Source organism: Eleutherodactylus coqui, chromosome 1 (genome assembly GCF_035609145.1).
Source record: "Eleutherodactylus coqui strain aEleCoq1 chromosome 1, aEleCoq1.hap1, whole genome shotgun sequence".
In the NCBI taxonomy this organism is placed as follows: Eukaryota; Metazoa; Chordata; class Amphibia; order Anura; family Eleutherodactylidae; genus Eleutherodactylus; species Eleutherodactylus coqui.
In genome coordinates, this window is record NC_089837.1 from 497,059,428 (window position 1) to 497,081,396 (window position 21,969).

Sequence of the window (21,969 nt, forward strand, 5' to 3'; positions counted from 1 at the left end):
AATGTGTATAGGCCATGTTTCTAACGGTATGAAGAACAGCGCTCCAATGTCCTGCATACTGAAACATACATATGCAGAACAGCGTCTGACATTTGAGCGCTGTCCTACTTAATGTTTGAAGCATGTATCGGACCTCGCCCAACATTGGAGCAATGCAGGGAAACTATGAATGGTGGCCGATGGGCCGGAATGATCCCTCGTCCGCTCCAGCTTGATTATCGCTGGGAGGACCTGGTGGACATCTGCTTCCGACAGGTCCTCCAATGTAAAAGAGCCCTAAAAAGCAAAATAGTCGCAGGACATCTAATTTCCCTTAGTGGGAGTTACAGTGGGCTGACTTGCAGGTTTCTGCAAATGTCAATCTGCATTCTGCTAAGACATTTGCTGGGCAGATGCAGTGTATTTGATTTCCCCGTGGCCGTTCCGTTCTTGATAACGGTAAGGTCATGGGAATCTATTCTGGCAATGTCCTACTAATTCTAAGCTTTAGTGGATGAAGGTGTCTTATGTCCACTTGCTGTAATTCTGGCCTTCCTTCTCCTCGTTCCAGGCTCTACCAGCTGGTGAAGGCGCTCTACTGCTTTGGGATTTTTGTTACCTATGCAATTCAGTATTATGTTCCCGCTGAAATTATCCTGCCACTGGTTACCTCAAGAGTGTCCAAGAAGTGGAAGCTGCCCTGTGAACTCGCCGTCAGGTCATTACTGGTCTGCGCCACCTGTGAGTAGAGTTGACCCGTCATTTAGGATCCCTTCTCATATTGGAAAGGTCTTTATTTAAAGCAGTCGTCTGATATGCTCTATTAGGACATATACACTACCGTTCAAAAGTTTGGGGTCACATTGAAATGTCCTTATTTTTGAAGGAAAAGCACTGTACTTTTCAATGAAGATAACTTTAAACTAGTCCTAACTTTAAACAAATGCACTCTATACATTGCTAATGTGGTAAATGACTATTCTAGCTGCAAATGCCTGTTTTTTTGTGCAATATCTACAAAGGTGAATAGAGGCCCATTTACAGCAACTATCACTCCAGTGTTCTAATGGTACAATGTGTTTGCTCATTGGCTCAGAAGGCTAATTGATGATTAGAAAACCCTTGTGCAATCATGTTCACACATCTGAAAACAGTCTAGCTCGTTACAGAAGCTACAAAACTGACCTTCCTGTGAGCAGATTGAGTTTCTGGAGCATCACATTTGTGGGGTCAATTAAACGCTCAAAATGGCCAGAAAAAGAGAACTTTCATCTGAAACTCGACAGTCTATTCTTGTTCTTAGAAATGAAGGCTATTCCATGCGAGAAATTGCTAAGAAATTGAAGATTTCCTACAACGGTGTGTACTACTCCCTTCAGAGGACAGCACAAACAGGCTCTAACCAGAGTAGAAAAAGAAGTGGGAGGCCGCGTTGCACAACTAAGCAAGAAGATAAGCACATTAGAGTCTGTAGTTTGAGAAACAGACGCCTCACAGGTACCCAACTGGCATCTTCATTAAATAGTACCCGCAAAACACCAGTGTCAACATCTACAGTGAAGAGGCGGCTGCGGGATTTTGGGCTTCAGGGCAGAGTGGCAAAGAAAAAGCCATATCTGAGACTGGCCAATAAAAGAAAAAGATTAAGATGGGCAAAAGAACACAGACATTGGACAGAGGAAGACTGGAAAAAAGTGTTGTGGACGGATGAATCCAAGTTTGAGGTGTTTGGATCACAAAGAAGAACGTTTGTGAGACGCAGAACAAATGAAAAGATGCTGGAAGAATGCCTGACGCCATCTGTTAAGCATGGTGGAGGTAATGTGATGGTCTGGGGTTGCTTTGGTGCTGGTAAGGTGGGAGATTTGTACAGGGTAAAAGGGATTCTGAATAAGGAAGGCTATCACTCCATTTTGCAACGCCATGCCATACCCAGTGGACAGCGCTTGATTGGAACCAATTTCATCCTACAACAGGACAATGACCCTAAACACACCTCCAAATTGTGCAAGAACTATTTACAGCAGAAGCAGGCAGCTGGTATTCGGTAATGGAGTGGCCAGCGCAGTCACCAGATCTGAACCCCATTGAGCTGTTGTGGGAGCAGCTTGACCGTATGGTACGCCAGAAGTGCCCATCCAACCAATCCAACTTGTGGGAGATGCTTCTAGAAGCGTGGGGTGCAATTTCACAAGCTTACCTCAACAAATTAACAGCTAGAATGTCAAAGGTGTGCAATGCTGTAATTGCTGCAAAAGGAGGATTCTTTGACGAAAGCAAAGTTTGATGTAAAAACAATGTTATTTCAAATACAAATCATTATTTCTAACCTTGTCAATGTCTTGACTCTATTTTCTATTCATTTCACAACGCATGGTGGTGAATAAGTGTGACTTTTCATGGAAAACACAAAATTGTTTGGGTGACCCCAAACTTTTGAACGGTAGTGTAGATGTCATAGGAGTCATGCTCTCTTTCTCGCGCACTGTCGTTCTCCTTCTTCATCTCTTGCTCTCTACAAGCCAGAAGCATTCATTTTAATGGCTGCCATGTAGGTCTATGTTTTTCTTCTTTTGTGGCCATATCATTGGGACATAGAAAAGCCATAACCGTGCCAATCCACTAATCTTGGGCCAACTTAGTTTTTAAAAGGGGTTGTCTTGGTGGGATAACCTCTTTTACAGGAAACCACCGCGCTCCAATAATCCATTTACTTATTTTCACTGGGCGGTAACCCTGTCTGAGAGGTCTGTGCCAGTACTCTACATGCTGCCAATTCCTGTCCTTGTAATTGCTTCCTGCATTTGACCAATAGGAGTGCTGTATTGATTTGAGACTCCGCCTCTTCTCAGTGAATGGAGAGAACTAGCAGACAGTAAAGTACCGATACTTGTTAGTGGCTGCCAGTAACTTCTACCAATGGATCTGAGCACTGCAGAGCTGTGTTATCAGCAAGAATACAATGATATGTTACTCAATGCAGGAACAGGATTGACAACCTACCCTTTTTAATTTTTTTGTGAACAGTTGCAAAAAAAAATAAAAAAATAAATCAGATGGCCCAAAAGTTTTACACATACACTAGACCCGTTTTAAGAGATCACACCCACATCACTCCCTCAATATAATGCCAATAAATCATAAAGAACCCCCAAATTTTAATGGATTGTCCAATGGTTAAAAAGTTAGTTGGAAGTATCATGTGAAAAAGCTGCTGACCCTCAAAATGTAGTTTTTGTGGGATTTGGAAACTTTGTGCACGAAAAACCAACTTCTAAAAGTCCCTGAACTACCGGTAAGGAGCTGTTCATGTTCACACTAATGATTTTTCCTGCTCTGCTGGAGCAAAATGATGAAAATCACAGAAGTGATTGTATATGATGGACGTGAACAGGGTTGACGAACCCCTTTGACTATAATGGGATTCTTTGGGCTTTCGTCATAGTTTTACTGAACAAAATAGGGACCGGATCTGTGCAGAACACAGGTGTGAAGAGAGCCTAAAGTAGAAAGGAAGGGCATGGAAGGGGTTAAGGGGATTGTAATGCAATTAACGTTATCATCAGGCCATAGGATAGAATTAATGGAGCAGCACTGCACATGCATGACTGTATCTACATTCCATATTCGCCTTACTGCGGGGGGGGGGGGGGGGGGGAGAGGTAGAACCCACTGAGCCACCAATGTGATCTTGGATATATCCAATTAATTGCCATTATGAAACAAATGATTCTCATTTTGAACAATTTTTAAGGGGAATTTGTACAGACGAAAAAAATCTTGCCTTTACAAGGCGACCTAACCGGACATCAGATCGGGTTCACAAAGGCACCTAAGGAAACTGAAAGAGCTGCGGAGGTTTAGTTCTGAAATATAAAAAGTGATTGGAAAGTCTAATTGACAATTTGCAGATGGCGACTTTGGCTTCACAAAAACTGTCCAGTCTCTATTAAAAACTTTAATTTCCTAGTTGTAGAACAGAACAACGTAGGGTTAATGATATGGCTTTGGATATTTTCAGCCAGAAGAAAAGGCAAAAAAGTTATATTTTCTTTTTCTCTGGTAGTCCACAGGTATCCCTTTACCCGCGCTGTGCAATTCCATTTGTTGGGTGTGAAAAGATTTTTCGAATGAACTCATTTCAAGGACAAACAAAGGGAAAGTTGCGTTGTGGGCTGGGATTATGTGCTGAAATAGCCCTAGATTTAAGTGAAAGTTAAAATTGTATGGGGCTCCAGCCCAGAAGTGGCGCAAAAATGGCCTAGCCTCTGTGTTAAGGCGATAGTTGGGAGAGCGCAACACCATTAGATCATTCAGTTCCACCAGCAATTCCAGCGTCGTAAAAGCTCAGATTTAAAAATGTCATGACAGGGTTGTTTTTATGAGGTTGACATGAGGACTTGAGGTGACATGAGGACTTAAAGGACTATCAAATCGATTTTTAATAGTGGACATTAATTGTCCCATGTAATCCAGTTTAATGTCCCCAATTACCTCCTTCCCAATCCTATTTTTACCGCCATGCTCTTGAGTTTTCTCTCACACTTTAAGTGCCACTTCATTAGTGGTCATCACCCATAGTGCCGTTGGCTGAGGCCAGTGTTGGATCCGCCATACACACCAGCTCCCCTTACTCTGTAACACCGGCCTCTATACCCAAGACAGCCAACTTGAGGATACACTGTGTGTCCCCATCCATTCCTACACCACCTGGGCGCACATGCTCAGGGGGCCAGAGTCACGTGGCCATCGCATTGGTAAAGCCACGGGTAAGAGACTACATTAGAAAAAGAACAGCTGCAACATATATGGATGGGGTAGAGTTTTTCGAACTGTGACATCCCTTTTAAAAGTTTTATCTAAGGACAACCTTTTCTCCAAAACTGCTCAAGATTTTGTAAAAAAGTAAATAAAAATAAAAGCGGTTCCCGGTATCCTGCTGGTCTTTATTTCCGGCTGCAGCCGTAATGACTTCCTGATACAGGAACTGTCTCGCCTCGGTTGGTGATTAGCTGCCGCGGTGAGATGTTCCTGGTGTTGGTGACATCTCGGACCAGCGGGTGATTGGGTGAGGCGAATATGGATTCTTTTATTTTATTTTTGTACTTTTTACAGCAGGCTGAGCAGCTTTGAAGAAAATGTTGTCCCCGCATAAACCCTCTTAACCATCGGTAGTTTCAATCTTCCTCTTTAGAAAAAATGGATAGTGAATAGAAAGAGCTGGTCTTTACACAGAGAAGGATGAATGGGCCCAGGGAAAGCCTGGCAACATTGTTGTGGATTGTTAAAGGAAATATTATTTCTTGTTCCGAAGGGTAAAATTGTAGGAGAGCTACAAAATTACAAGTGGTGGCGTGACCTTGCTTTCTTCATAGCTGTTACACAAGATGTGAGCGGACGGAATTTAGAACTACAAGGGAAAGAACCGCTTGTTGGGTAATCTGTGTAACCACAGCCAATCCAAACAGAGATTGTTCCAGACTCGGCTAGAGAAACAAAAATTTCTTAATGATACAAACGTGTAGGTTTTTCTAAAAACACCGACCTCTTCTTAAATCAGTCTTTGAGCTTCGCTTTAAAACCTTCTACTTTGTTGAAATGCCCCTTTTCTGTTGTCCTGAGGAAGCACTACCAGATTTTTAACTGGAATTTGTAGATCCCAAGTCATGTCTATAAAACAAGTTAAAAGGGTTGTCCAGCTTTAAATTATTGACCGTCTAGCCTCAGGATAGGCTACTAGTAGCAGATCCTAATTGATTTACTGCCCAGGCTCTGCTAGCCATCTTGTGCACAGTGTTGATTTCTGCAGGAAGCGGACAGCTCCGTTCCCACAGCAGTGGCCAGACTTGGTATTGCAGGCAAAGTTCCCATTAAAATGAATAGACTCTTGGCCTGCAATGCCATGCCTCGTCACTGTAGTTTGAATGGCGTTGTCTGCTTCCTGCAGAAATCAGCTCAATGTATGATTTCAGTGACATGGAAAACATCCTGGATGGCAAACCCCCACCAATCCACTATTGATGACCTATTCTTAGGATACACCATTAATATTTTAAAGCTGAACAACCCTTTTAAAAGAATGGGAGTTGCTGAACTACTACAGTTGTGTGCTAGATGAGTTTCTGAAATTTTGGGAAAAAGCCAGCCTTTTTGGGTCAACATACTCGGGTAAGCAGGCATTTTTTTAATGGACATTAGCAAGTCAAAACTTAGAGCAGACTTGCTAATGATCTGATTTGTAAAGTGCTGCCAAATATGTTGGCACTATATAAATAAAGGTCTTTAGTAATGAGAATCTTCAATCAACTCTGCAACTAGTCACAACCGAGTTGAGGCTGTTACAGTAATCTACACTGGATACGCCAGCCCGGGTTGCCCTGGATCTTACCCGCAACCCATGTCCCTGCCTACTTGCCTCCACTCCGGGCAACTGGGCGGCGATCCCTACGCTAACTAGGGACCGAGAAGGAGCGCTGGCGTACCTAGATGAAATGGGTAGACTACCGACCGGACAGGCAGATGAAAAAAAAAAACACGAAAAAATACTGATTGTACCGAGGCAGATGGAACAACCTAGCAGATGGTAACAAAATAGGAGACAAGCTGACAGAGGCAGGAGACCTACAGATGCAGAATAGCTAGCAACCTGAGGGAAACCAATAACTGGCAGTGATTGCAGTCACTGCCAGACTTTTAAACGGAAGCCTCCGCCCAGAGGCGGAGAGAGGGAGACGGCCATCTCCCCATAGCACATCAAAAGGGAGCTCGTCCACGGCAGCTGCACTCCCAGTGGGGTAAAGTGGGGTACCCAGAACTGGACACAGTATTCCAGATGAGGTCTGATTAAGGAAGAGTAGAGGGGGATAATGCCCTTACGTGATCTAGACTCTATGCTTCTCTTAATACATCCCAGAATTGTGTTTGCCTTTTTGGCTGCTGCATCACATTGTTGACTCATGTTCAGTCTATGATCTATTAGTATACCCATCTTTTTCACATCTGCTGCTTAGCCTAATTCCTCCCATTCTGTATGTGCTTTTTCCATTTTTCTTGCCCAGATGTAGGACTTTGCATTTCCTAGGATGTAAATCATCTGGACCTGGAGACTTGAATTCATTTAAGCTGGCTGAGTGTTCCCTCCCTATCTCTCTGTTTTTAGATATCCTGAATTATTTTATTCCCCCAATAGCACAGGGAAGATCAGTTGATGTTAAATTTACTTTCTGAGAGAAAACTGATACGAAATAGGAATTCAAAAAAATTCGACCTTCTGAACATCCTTTTAACCAATTCACCATTTTTATCCTATAAACACCCTTTAGCATTTTTGGCATACTCCCCCAATCCTTTTTAGTGCTTTCAGCCTCTGTTGACTCAACTCATTATTAGCTTTTCAGACACTTGCCCTACAGTTTCTACAGACTGCATTATATTATTCTTTAGATATTCCCATCTTCTTTCTATTTGATAAACATATTTTTCTTCCTTTTTAGCATATGTGCAAGTTCTAAAAATCACAGAAAAGGACAATATAAACAGGCTTAAAAAAAATCACTGAAAGTGGCCATATACTTACTGATATTCTAATACGAGAGGGCAAGTAAAAACACCTATTCCCTCAAATTGCAGACAGCCTAACTGCTATATGGACGGGCAATAGCACAGGTGAAGGTACTGATGAACAACCACTCACATGCCTTCCTTATATTGAGGGCCCATTGAGTTGATGTCCACTTCCAAACTTCTAATAGTTAAAAATCCTCGTACTGATATTTAACCTATAAGATTGTACTACCCTGTCCCTGAGGCAGTAGCAGCCTAACTTAATAAAGACTAATAATTCACTGACTAGATGCTAAAAAAACATTTTTTTTATTAATAAATATCTAAAAACAGGGATGTAAGCACCCATCCATGGACAAACAAACAGACAAAAGGGTTATTGTTGATGACTCCAACCCACTGGCGCACATATAGGGGGTGCTGGGGGTGCGGTTGCGACCCGGCCCCTGAGCCCCTGGGGGCCCACGGGGCTTACTTTGCAGTCAGTCAGGCGGCACTGACTGACTGCACTTACTTTCACTATGGTCTCTGCGCAGCCAGGCAGCCTCTCCTGCACATCGGCGCTTCCTCCCAGGACCTCCGCTCAGACCCCTCCCCTCTGATGATCTCTGTGCTGGAGAACCAGATGGGGGAGGGGTCTGAGCGGAGGTCCTGGGAGGAAGCACCGATGTGCCCGGAGAGGCTGCCTGCCTGCGCAGAGACCATAGTGAAAGTAAGTGCAGTCAGTGAGAGGGAACGTCCTCGGTATGATTAAGAGGGGGGAGGGGGGTGAGTTAGGGGTGTTCTGTGTGTGATGGTGAGTGGGGGAAACGAGGGGTGTTCTGTGTGATGGGGAGTGGGGGGGGGGGGGCGAGGGGTGACCTGTGTGATGGGGAGTGGGGGAAACGAGTGGTGTTCTGTGTAATGGGAAGTGGGGGGGGGGGGGGCGCGAGGGGTGTTCTGTGTGATGGGGAGTGGGGGTGAGTGAGGGGGGTTCTGTGTGATGGGGAGTGGGGGTGAGTGAGGGGGGTTCTGTGTGATGGGGAGTGGGGGTGAGTGAGGGGGGTTCTGTGTGATGGGGAATGGGGGTGAGTGAGGGGGGTTCTGTGTGATGGGGAATGGGGGTGAGTGAGGGGGGTTCTGTGTGATGGGGAGTGGGGGTGAGTGAGGGGGGTTCTGTGTGATGGGGAGTTGTGGTGAGTGAGGGGGGTTCTGTGTGATGGGGAGTTGTGGTGAGTGAGGGGGGTTCTGTGTGATGGGGAGTGGGGGTGAGTGAGGGGGGTTCTGCGAGCCGGCACCTGACTTCACTATTAGAGGTATGCTAGAACTGAGCCGCTGTATTGGTGACTGAGGGCTCAATGCCACAGCCGTAAGCCTACAACACTGTGGGAGACCACCAGCATGTCACACATTTCCCACCCATGCACGGTGCCGGCAGGGACCGCACATGGCTTTGTGTAGCACTGTGCATGCACAGGGGGATTCTTTTTTTAATTCCCCACTCTGTTTAGAGTGACAATGTGTATGGAAACAATGTATTGTGTATGGGCAGCGTATCATACAAGTGTACAGGGCTCACGTTACGTGGTACGCAGAGAAAGAGAGCATGCTGGGATTACCACGTGTGCATAATACGTGGTGAAAACCTGGTCGTGGACATGAGCCCTAACATGTTATAAAAGTTAGCTCATGCTGTCTCCAATGTATGTGTGCCTGTATGTATGTATGTATGTGTATATATCATTATTTTTTTCTTTCTTGGGGAAGCAAAGCATGCCTTGAGGTTTGTGTTCTGGATGTTTTAAAAATCTAAAACCCCTGATTACTAATGATCCATTGATGGGTCATTAAAAAAAACAGTAATGTAGCTAAAAGTGATATACAAGGAGTAGCTGTGAAAAGGAGTGGTGGGTGGACGGGTCTGGAAGGGGGCCCCAAGCTAAACTTTTGCACCCGGGCCCATGAGCCTCTAGCTACGCCCCTGCTCAATAATGACTATTCAGTCCAATGGTTATTGGTAGGTTCAGCCTTAGTGCCAATAGGGTCTACGAGCATTGCCCAATTGACTACTAACACTAATGGTCCGACGCGTTTCAATAGAGGATCATCAGCGACCTAAATCACCTCATGTAGTGTTAGAGAACTCTCCTGCTGGTGGTGCTCCACAAAAGGGAGCGGGTATCATCCACCTAGATAGATGGCCTTATTTACAACCTATTACCTAATCTTTGATGCTAAAACGGACCCTACCCTAATATGACTGTAGGGTGGGAGCCTGGGACCCCATGATATTGCTTCACTACCCCAAACGGGATTTGAAGGGGATTGTGAATGGGTTAATCAGACCCTCAATCTCAATAAACTCCTGTATCCCAGGTCCTAACAGGCTTTCTTAGAACGGAGATAGATGCTAACTACCGTCTAATTAAAGCTTTTACTAAGTGTCAAGTTGGCAGCACGCGGTCTGGCGATGTCCTCCGAGCAGCTAGACACCTGACTAAACCCAGCGATTGTACCACTTTTTGGTTTTCCCAGAATGCATCGGGAGTATGAAAATTCTGTTCCTGGAGCTCCATTCACTGGTTTGCGTCTTTTCTGGTAGAGTTTTTTCGGGATGGGGGGGCTTTTTTTCTATCAATAGAGACGTCTATGAGAAAATGCCGGAAAAACCTTATACCCCAAGCATTGTGCGATTTATAAAGGCCGCAACGGACACACAAAAAATAAAAGTGATGGGGAAAAAAAACTACTAGACAAAATGCTTTTCTTTGTAGGGCATTTATGTTTTCCCTATTGCGCTGTAGCGAATAGCTGAACACAGTGTTTTTGCAGCAAAAGAAGCATCAAAAAATGCTTGTTAGAGAAAAAATGTGAAAAAACTGTGTGAGGCGAAGCGTGCCAGAGATCACTTTGGCTGCTCGTCTCCATTCACAGTAGACAAGCAGTTCATAGATGGACAACTACCTACTTACAGAGGCCAATCGTCGTTTGTGCATTAAAGGGAAAAAAAACAACTTCAAAATCATACTGAACAATGGACGGTAAACGAATGAATTAACCCCTTAATGCTACAAGATGTACAGTTGCGTCCTGCAGGTTCAGGGGATACATGTAGGTGGGTTGGGAGCCGATCCCACGCCAGCATGCAACAGCTCCGATGAGCAGTGCCGCTGATTGGAGCGGTTAACCCTTTAAATGCCGTCATCAATTCTGACAGTGGCAATTAAATGCCTCGATTGTTTGGGGTCCCGCACTGCCCCCCCCCCCCCCCCCCACAATAAGTTCTCGAAATGCCATAGCATCTGGACCCCAGAGCTGCTATTGCAGACTTCTTATTGAGCCATGCCCATGGCGTAGCTTGATAGACTGCCTGTCAGATTGCCGTATGATGTACCGTATTTTTCGCTTTATAAGACGCACTTTTTCCCCCTCTTATAAAGCGAATGTGCCAAAAAAAATTCGTTACGATCACCATTTTTAGAGCGATCGCGAATTTAACGTGCAGACGCGATTTATTTGGCGCGATTGCATGTTAAACTCGCGATCGCACAGACAAATGTGCGACCAGTCTCGTCCCCACTGCCGCCCATACATACCTGTAAGCGTCGGCGGGTACTACTGCTGCTGCCGCCTCCACCAAACGGCTTCCTTTCTTCCTCCTGCTGCACAAGACGCGCCGCTGTGATATGGTTTTTCGGTCCTCTGCTGCTCCCTCTGCTCCGTCACCCGGCACTAACCCTGCGCTGTCCCTGGGTGAGTTCAAATTCCCCCCCACCCCAATTTTCCCGCTCTAAAACGGTGGTGCGTCCTGTAGACCGGTACATCTTATAGAGCAAAAAATACGGTAATGCTATGACATTATATCATACTGCAGGAGTGTTCAAAGCATCGCAAGTTCTTGTTGCCTATGGGGGCTGAAAAAAAACCTGCATAAATTAGTTTAAAAATGTTAATTATTAAAAATAAAGTAAAAAAAAAATAAAACTTTTGCCATATTTTGTAATAAAAGAATCTCATCAAAACAAACCTATTTGGCATCGCTGCGTCCGTAAAAGTCCGATCTGTCAAAGGAATGCATTATTTACCCCGCACAGTGAACGTTATCAGAAAAAAAAATAAACAACGCCAGGATTGGGCTTTTTTGGGCACCCTGTCTCCAAGAAAAAAATGTAATAAAGCGATCAGAAAGTCATATGTACTCCAAAATGGTACCAATAGAAACTACAAGACTCCTCGCAAAGAACAAGCCCTCGCACAACTATGTTGATCGAAAAATAAAAGTTACGTCTGTCAGAAGATGGCAAAAAATTAATTTAAAAAAAATTAAATTTCTTTGGAAAAAAAAAATAAAGCACAGCAAAAAAAAAAAAAATGTTTATTAGAGTTGAGCGAACATACTCTGCCGAGCTTGATGCTCATTCAAGTATTAGCGTACTCGATGGTGCTCGTTACTCGAAAGAGCATCAAGCTGTGTTCGACCCCGCCCCAGTTTTTGGCCCCTCCCTGCCGCGACATGTCTGTTTTGGCTCCTCCCCGCCACGACACAGCGCGCGTCATTGGCAAATTTTTTTGCTGGCTGGCTAGAGAAAGAGAGAGAGAGAGAACAAACCTAGGAGAAAAAAAAAAAGCTCGGCACCCCGCGTCCCACATACAAAATGCTCGAGTCTCCCATTGTAGTCAATGGGGTTCGTTACTCGAATTTTACGAAAAGCTTGACTGTAATAACTCGGACCCGAGCATTTGGGTGCTCGCTCATCTCTAATATTTATATAAATACTAGCGTACCCGTCGCGCGTTGCTGCGAAGACAGACATACATACATACATTCGTTTTTATATATCTAGATGACGGCAGCAGCGACCACTGAGGTTTTGTAGGCCGCTGCTTCCCCCTTGCAGGCTGAATAAAATAGCCGTTGTGTGGAACATCCAATTTATCCGGCTGCTGTGGCTTCTTGGGAAGATATCCTAGTACATGTTTGCCCACTTCCAACTCCAATGGAGACTGACTGTAAATGGCTGGCGTGCTCTAGTATTTATGGTTTCAAGCTGTACGTGTCATTGCATACAGTCTATCTATCTATCTATCTATCTATCTATCTATCTATCTATCAGGGTTATTGCATACAGTCTATCTATCTATCTATCTATCTATCTATCTATCTATCAGGGTTATTGCATACAGTCTATCTATCTATCTATCTATCTATCTATGACATCAGGAAATGAGAGAATTAGATTCCGTACGTAAAATTTGAACGCTAATTCTTTGGCGCTTTGAATTGAATAATCGAGTTGGGACCCATTAACTTTTCCTATTTATGACATAATCAATGCTCGTGCCAAATTTTAAGTTTCTATGACATTGGGAAGTGAGAGAATTAAGTTGGGATGAGACATAAGGCCTTGCCCATAAGCATTCCCCAACCTCCAAGAACTGAACCTACCTACCTGAATGAGATTTTGTAGGCCGCTGCTTCCCCCTTGCGGGCTGAATAAAATAGCCGTTGGGTGGAACATACAATTTATCCGGCTGCTGTGGCTTCTTAGGAAGATATCCTAGTACTTGTTTACCCACTTCCAACTCCAATGGTAATTGGCTGGCGTGCTCTAGTGGTTCCAAGCTGTACGTGTCATAATACAGCCTTAATGACATCACAATGCAGCTTTATAGAACATGTTGGGGCATGTTCAAGGGCGTCCGATGTTGATGACATCAGTGATGACATCACAATAGCAGGTGGCTTACTTACTCGATCTACGTGGGGGGGGGGCGTAACTTTCGACGACGCTCGCGCGCCATTTATCGTAGGATATTTGTACTATGCCTATAATCTTCCCAGGAGTGTACTTAACAACTTCCCAAAGTTTCATGGCGATCGGATGAATGGTGTAGTAGCGCATAAAGGACAAACAGACACGCACGCAGACACGCACGCACGCACGCACGCAGACAGACATACATTCAATTTTATATATATAGATATGATATCGTAGTAATCGCACTGACCCATAGAATACAGTTATGTCATTTTTGTTGCAGTTTGCAATCCAAAGATGGCAGGATTTGTTTTTTTCCATTTTAATCCACTTTATTTAATTTTTTTTAAAGGGGGGAGGGAAAAAGTGCCAGGATCTTAAGGGGTTAAACTTCATCCAGTTGCTGGTAGCAGTTATTATTCAGAATTGCACGATCCAGGGAGAATCTGAACAATAATCGTTTCGTGTAAAAGGGCCCTAACCAGGCTCTGTATGCCTTTGCACTTTACCTAGCTACAAAGTTTCTGTAGTTGGATGATGCCCCTCCTTGTGCAGAGTTTATTTCTAACGTTGAGCTAACGAGGGGAATGTAAAATAAAGTTTTTGTTCTCTGTGCTATAACTACGTCCTACATTACACCACGTTCACAAATTTGGAGTCCTTATGTACGGGAGAATCGGAAATATTTCTGCTAAATAGAATTAAGTAAAACCGTCGCAGATTTTGAAAAAAGTATAAGTCGTTTTTTCTTTTTTTTTTTTGCTATTTCTGACCAAGATCTACAAATATAAATTTTATACATTTTTAAAAATTTTTGTAATTTGAAATAATCAAAAATGCCCGATATTTAGGCCCTTAATTTTTAAATATTTGTAATTTTTTATTTATTTTTTTTAATTTTTTTTAAAGCAAGTGGGGGGTAAACTAAAACCTAAAAAATCATTTTAGAAATCGGCATTCCAAAATTTGAAACTTTTTTGTTCTGCGCATCAAGGACAAAAAAAAAGGCATTAAAGGGTTACGGTCTAAAAACTAAAGTCAACTCTCCACTTTCAAACCTTTTGTTCCGTTTCCCATCTGTGGGCCGTGAAGATCATACATAGATGAGAGCAATTGTCTTATGTGTTCCGCGGGAAATGGGTTTTTATGATGCAAGATTTTTTCCCCTTTTTTAATATTCATATACTGTTCAAAGTTTTTATTTTTTAATCTCATGTTTTTTTTCTATATTTCATTTGATATGTTTTCTAAACATTCCATTAACATCTGACGTTCTCGCTTTTGACAATTTTCACTCTATTGTACTCCAGTATGAATGATAAAACCGGCTCACTATCCTGCGATTCAAAGTCAGAGTTTTTTTTTTCCTGCAAAGCTTTTAAACTGTGCGAAATATGGATTCAATTATTTGCAGCCGAGCGACATGAAAGGGAGATCTACTTTCTTTTTTTTCTTCCCTTTTACTACTTCTGAAATCGGTCTTGTGAAATGACCCCATTCTGTCTTGTTCATCTGATAGGCGGCTTAACAAAATATATTGTGTGAACTAATTTCAAAACATGGATATCCCCCCCCCCCCCCCCCGCACAAAAATAAAGCCAGAGGCGCCGGATTCTGGCTGATTTCCAATACCAATTTTCGGAGATATGTTTTTCCATTGCAGAATGCGTCTAATTCACATGATTTGAATGGATTAGAAGGTGAATGAGTCTCCATGCCAGGCAGTTGCTGTAAAGGCTTGACATTTCGGTATCGCACGGCACAAGCTCTTCCTAGTTGATATTAATACTGCATTATCACATGCACGAAGCCCAGCTTTACTTTTGAACATCATTTTGGAGTTTTCATCCCCATATTTAGTTTTGAGTCATTTTGTAAATTCTTGTGCTTTTCGGGGAATTTTAAATTAGTTTTTTTTGTCCACTTTTGAACATAATTGCAGAGTTTAAAGGGGCCGATTTATTAATGCTGTCCCAAGTTTAGACAGCTTAAAATTAGCCGCGACCCGCAGAAGCTGTGGTATAATTTATCACACTGGTATATACTGTATGACATATCTCGCTAGGCACTTTTCTCCTCCTTATATCCCCTCTTGGCCGACTTAGCTGCAAAATATTGGTGAGAGGTAAGTTATGGCGCTCGATAAGGCTGGTCCACATTTGGGCTGAGCTGCAGCGGGCATTCACCGCGGAAAGCCGACCTCCAAACCCGGACCATTTGGGGCAGATTTTGAAGCGTGTCTTATCGCATATTCCTGTGTAGAATTGACCCCCTTGTTGAGAAGAGGTGAAGCCCACAGCAGAAATGGCCATAAAATTGACATGCTGCATGCGTGAATTGCGCACCACATGTCAGTATCTGCAGCTCGTGGACGACATTTTCAAAATCTCATCCACTGTGCTGCTGCTGTAAATGCCGCAGACTTTCTGCACACACGGAGATTCCACGGCAAATCCGCCCAGTCTGAATCCCCAACCCCCTTAAAGCTGGTGCATTGTACGATTCCACTCAACGGAACCCGTGGAATCCAGCCGGCGACCCCACGTACCTGCAAACTCTGTATTGTGGATGACCACGGAGGCTTGCCGTTTGTGATGCACAGTTTAGGTTTTCCCTCCCCTAAATATTTGTATGTCCCGCAGCGTCGCTAGGTGATGACGTGGGTACCCGCAGTCCGTCCACAATGTCGGCTTCTGTTGACTTCAACAGAGGCTGTCCGGAGCAAAACGGAGCACGCTGCGTTTTTTTTTCCTCCGCCTGTGGAATACGCAGTACAGGTTGGTGCAGCCGTATCTGACAGCGCCGGAAGCGAAATGATGATCCGCAGTCAAATGCTCGGCAAAGGAGGAAAGACACAATGGAGTGATTGGCGGAAAGGGGAGTCGATGGTAGAGCTGGCCTCCCGTCTGGCCACAAACATGGCAGAGTATGAGCGTGCGGGGAGAGAAATCATCCTGCAGAAGGAGAAGCTGCGGTCGGCCAGGTCACTGAAGGACCAGACCGCCGCTAAAGGCAAAAAAGATGCAATCAGCAGGACTATACAGGACTGTAAGGACTGTATACAAAGGTGTGAGGAGGAGAGGGACAGGATTCTGGAGCAAAGTGGTCCCTTTAGGGAAAAATTAATAAACAGTGACAGATTCTCCAAAATGGCATCAGGACGCAGTGGTCACAAGGAGGAGGCTGATCACTCCAGCGATGGAGACAGCAGTGGTGACAGTACTGACGAGGATAGTCTGAGGGAGCAGCCTGTCTGCTCAGGAGAGCAGACCCAGAGTTGGCACTACAACCACCAGCAGCCTCCGGCCGGAGCAGGTTGCGCTGCCTCCAACCTCCGGGGATTCGGATCCGGAGGAAGATAAAAGCGATGCGGGCGCTTTGATAATCCAGCAGATACGGCTGTTGGAATGCCCCCCTAATATGAGCAGCCTTCAGTTTGGTGGTGATTTACTGGCGGAGTATGTAAAGATCAAGGCGAAAAAAGGGAAGAAAAGAACCTGGTACAGGAAAAGTATGTGTATGTGATGGGGGGCGCTGGTTTGGCTGCAAAGTTGGATCAGGGCACCCCCACCCTGAGAAACCCAGTTTCTGACTCTGCAGTGGGTTTTGAACATGGGAACAGGAAAAAAAGGAGTTAAACTGGCCGGGTCCTCTGTCCCTGTTTCAGTTGGTGTAGTGACAGGACAAGGCAAGGTGGCAAAAGATTATGGCAGTGGCGGAACTGCCAGCGCCAGTAAGGCCAGTGATGAGAAGGGTGCTGCGGGGTCGGGATCCGGGATCCCCTGTGTGACAGGTCGGACTGCAGGGGTCCCTCAGTCTAGGTCCCAGGCACCCAGTGATGTGGAGGCTGCTGGCGAAAGTAAAGGAAAAAGCAAAAATTAAAATACTAAAAGTGCCGTAATACAGAGTTCTGACCATGGGGGGGTCATTACGGTGATTGCAGCTGCGCAAGATGGGGCAGCGGTGCCACCCCCCAGGTCTACCGAGGCCAAAACAAAACCTGCATGTAACCCCAAGTCTGGTCCAGAGGGCGTCGGTGTGAAAGGTTTGGATGTTTCTGTTGCGGCCCGTGTGTCTGATGCTCCAACGCACTCTGAGGTACGGGCTGAAGCTACTGTTCCCAGCACAGGGGCACCTACTGTACATATATAGGCACAGGTTCTTTGAATAGTCAGGGTGTTTTACAGCTTCCAGTCGCCCCTCCGGCGGCAACAACAGCTGGTAGGAGTTATGCCAGTGTCGCTGATGGAGCAGAGAGGTCCTCCTTGTCTCCAGGCTCTAGAGAGGGTGTCTTGCAACAGCGCCTCATGGGGGCTCTATGGAAGGGGAGAGTTCAATCACAGTTGGAGGAAGAGAGGTGAACCTATCTCTTTGGACAGAGAGACACGGCTTAAGCGCCTTCCGAGAGCAAAGGGGGGAGACTGTATGGCCCATACCGACACCCGGGCAGGGCGTAGGGTGTAGGAATGTGGTCCGTCTGTGCTGGAAAGGCAATGATACATGCCCCCCGAGGGCGAGGGTAGTGGAGATGGGCTTCAGGACGGTTGACCTCTTTGCCCTGATCAATCCCTACGGCACATCTGAGTTTGACATCCGTGTCGTTCTCCTGGAGGGTCTAGAACTCTTCTGCGCGAATTACGAGCTGATGAAATGCGAGCCCGGCTGGTGAGACTTTGCCATCCAGGTGGTGTCTCGCCAGAACAAGGTCAATAAAGTGACCTTTTTGACTTGTAACGAGTCGCTTTCTTGCTTTGACATTATGACGTGGCTCAGTAGGTACGGAGAGGTGACGGACATGCCCAGAAAGCACAGGGATGAGCACGGCATATGGTCCGAGGCCTGGACGTTTATGGTCAAGTTGAAGCATTCAGGTAACTCAATGGCTCACATTCCATCTGCAGCCTTCCTTGGCAGGGATCATTTCCTGGCCTTTTACCAGGGGCAGCCGAAACTCTGCCACAGGTACGGCGACCCCTCACACTTGACCGCCGCTTGTAAGACCTTGAAGTGTGCTCTGTGTGGGGGTCTGGGTCATCTTGCCGCCTCCTGTGCGGAGATTAGGTGTAACCTGTGTGGTGATCTCGGTCACCCATTCAGTCGCTGTGCACGTTCCTTTTCCAATGTGGTCTCAGCCCCTACAGATGGGGGCCATGGTGTGGCTTCCAGGGGCGACGGGACTAGTAGAGGTGGGGGAGCTCAGGAGCCAGGGAAGAAGCGGCAATAGATGCTTGCTGAGCAGAGGCGTCAGGACAAACGCAGACTGAGTAGGGAGTTGACAGGAGCCCACGTGGCAGGTGGGTCAATGGTGGCCCCTGTTCCTGAAGCAAATCTTGCGGCTGAGGCCTTGAGGGACAGCGAAGTGGATGAAGAGGACAGAAGGATCCAGAGGGAGGAGGGAAAGACCAACTCTTCAGATTCCTCCCACTATGAGAGTGTGGATAAGGAAGGCAAGAGATGGTTAGAGAAACTGCGTAAGCTAGGTGCCACTAGGAGGAAGCGAAGGGGGGATTCAAGATCTTCTCCCACCCCGGGCCAAGTACAGGAAGGAGAAGCCTGCTCGCCTCCAGTTGGACTCTCCAATAGGTAACAGGCTCTTCAAGACATCTCTTCCTCCGCTGAGGGGGAAGCGAAGGGCAAGGTGCCTGGGGCAAAGAAAGGGTCAACGGGGGGTGATGAGGCTCCTCCTCGTGGAGGCATAGTTCCTTCTGGGGAGGGGGCTACTCTAGAGCCTGGAAATAAGGATGTCGCTATGGACACATCTGTGTCAAAAAAAAAAAGAAGCAAGGGGCTTTCCTCCGACCCCTATGTATATACACAGTGACTCCACCAGCAGAATAGTGAGTTCAGCTCTGGAGTATAATACAGGATGTAACTCAGGATCAGTACAGGATAAGTAATGTATGTAAACAGTGACTTCACCAGCAGAATAGTGAGTGCAGCTCTGGAGTATAATACAGGATGTAACTCAGGATCAGTACAGGATAAGTAATGTATGTACACGGTGACTCCACCAGCAGAATAGTGAGTGCAGCTCTGGAGTATAATACAGGATGTAACTCAAGATCAGTACATGATGTCATTATGCAAACTACATAATAGGTAGAAGCTGGACTTGTCCGTTCTTCTCTTTATTCATCCTGAGTTGTATTGAAAACCCCTATTATTCCCTGCGGGGTGTCGCGCGGTATAACCTCACGCTGCTCCTGCTGGTTCCGTGATTGTATAGAGCGCCAGTTTTACTGCGTTATCCGAGATGACGTGTTTAGAGCAGATTTCACTGTCTGTTGTAGAAAAACACTGTTAACCTTTTCACCGCTGATGGGTGTGTTTGACAAGTGGAGCTTTGTCACCTTCTTGCCTTCTGCTCCAGCATTGGGTTGTTGGATCAGCCCACACCTGTCATTGTACTCAGTAATTGATTGGCACCATGATGCCAACACTATGGCAACCTGCCAGCTGTTTGTAGAAAAAACAGAGGGCCACCGCAGTAAATAAGCGGTGAATAATATATGATTTCATGTTTGCCACGGTTTTCACTATTTTTTTTCCCCACAAGTTAGATAACTTTTTTGCTTTCTTTTCTCAAAGAGGTTCTGCGGCATCTGGGCCATAGTGCTCCATAGCCTGGATAGTTTTGGCTATCTCTTGGCCTATCTATGACCCAGCATCCTGTAATGGTGCATTTCACGTGATTATCCTATGCAGTATTCAATCCAAGCTGGAATATAAAGTAGGCAAGAAAGACAACAGTACGAAATAGCATTTGAGCAAAGCTGCAGTTGAATACAATGGTAAGAGTGCTGAACCAATATATAGCGGTTTTACTGTGATTTTTGGGAAGTTGTAGGAAAATACCGTGTCAAAAACACGACGTGGGACCTCACCCTAGATGTTCATTGGTGATCCTTGCAGTTAAATCGCGTGTCTAAAAAACATTTATTTTTTCCCCAGGTGACATAGATGAGTTGTACTCCCGCGTTTTGTAAAAAGCCAAGTCGATACCTGTTGGTAAAACACTAGAGGGCGCCAGATGACATCCCGTCTCAGTTTGCACTTGCATAACACTTTAGTAGCTGCAGCTTGTATTTAGTTAAGACTGAATGATTCAATAGATCGTTATCCTCACAGCTCTATAAATGGAGATAATTGCTCTTATTAATCTTTTCTTTTTTTCCTTTTTTTTTTTTTGTAATAAAATATCATTTTCTGAATTAATCATTGTTAAACGGAACTTATTCCAAATAATTGTTTAATAACTTAAAATGGCTTTTTCAGATCTCGTATCTGAGGACAGTACAGAATAGAGGAGAAGATGTTGAGCTTCAAGTTTTTATGGTTTGATTCAGTATTTTCATGTAAAAAGCTGTTTAACTGCTGTCAGGAGTGATGGGGAAAGCCTGTGACTCCTGCATTCCCTGCCCATTCATAAGGAAAGCCTGTGACTCCTGCATTACCTGCCCATTCATAAGGAAAGCCTGTGACTGCTGCATTACCTGCCCATTCATAAGGAAAGCCTGTGACTCCTGCATTACCTGCCCATTCATGGGGAAAGCCTGTGACTCCTGCATTACCTGCCCATTCATGGGGAAAGCCTGTGACTCCTGCATTACCTGCCCATTCAGAAGGAAAGCCTGTGACTCTTACATTCTCTGCCCATTCACAACGAAAGCCTGTGACTCTTGCATTGCCTGCCCATTCATAAGGAAAGCCTGTGACTCCTGCATTCTCTGCTTATTCATAAGGAAAGCCTGTGACTCCTGCATTACCTGCCCATTCATGGGGAAAGCCTGTGACTCCTGCATTACCTGCCCATTCATAAGGAAAGCCTGTGACTCCTGCATTCTCTGCTTATTCACAAGGAAAGCCTGTGACTCCTGCATTCCCCGCCCATTCATAAGGAAAGCCTGTGACTCTTACATTCTCTGCCCATTTATAACGAAATCCTGTGACTCTTGCATTGCCTGCCCATTCATAAGGAAAGCCTGTGACTCCTGCATGCCCTGCCCATTCATAAGGTAAGCCTGTGACGCCTGCATTCCCTGCCCATTCAGAAGGAAAGCCTGTGACTCCTGCATTCCCTGCCCATTCCTAGGGAAAGCCTGTGACGCCTGCATTCCCTGCCCATTCAGAAGGAAAGCCTGTGACTCCTGCATTCCCTGCCCATTCATAAGGAAAGCCTGTGACTCCTGCATTCCCTGCCCATTCATAAGGAAAGCCTGTGACGCCTGCATTCCCTGCCCATTCAGAAGGAAAGCCTGTGACTCCTGCATTCCCTGCCCATTCATAGGGAAATCCTGTGACTCCTACATTCCCTGCCTATTCATAAGGAGAGCCTGTGACTCCTGCATTCTCTGTCCATTCATAGGGAAATCCTGTGACTCCTGCATTCCCTAACCATTCATAGGGAAAGCCTGTGGCTCCTGCATCCCCTGCCTATTCATAAGGAAAGCCTGTGACTCCTACATTCCCTGCCCATTCACAAGGAAAGCCGGTGACTCCTGCATTGCCTGCCCATTCATAAGGAAAGCCTGTGACTCCTGCATTCCCTGACCATTCATAGGGAAATCCTGTGATTCCTGCATTCTCTGTCCATTCATAGGGAAATCCTGTGATTCCTGCATTCTCTGTCCATTCATAGGGAAATCCTGTGACTCCTGCATTCCCTGACCATTCATAGGGAAAGCCTGTG

General features: G+C 45.3%; 1 protein-coding gene across 3 annotated transcripts in view; it reads left to right on the forward strand.

Annotated features, from left to right (window-relative positions):
- Window positions 1-21,969, forward strand: part of SLC36A4 (solute carrier family 36 member 4) — a 253,925-nt gene that overhangs the window by 78,305 nt on the left and 153,651 nt on the right. For 2 of the 3 annotated variants that reach the window (XM_066586982.1, XM_066586972.1), the window contains exon 10: window positions 551-720. In XM_066586982.1, the coding sequence (XP_066443079.1) occupies window positions 551-720 (170 nt within the window). Of the gene's footprint in view, window positions 1-550; window positions 721-20,231; window positions 20,488-21,969 lie in introns of those variants that run through there. The other variant, XM_066586991.1, reaches the window with a different exon arrangement.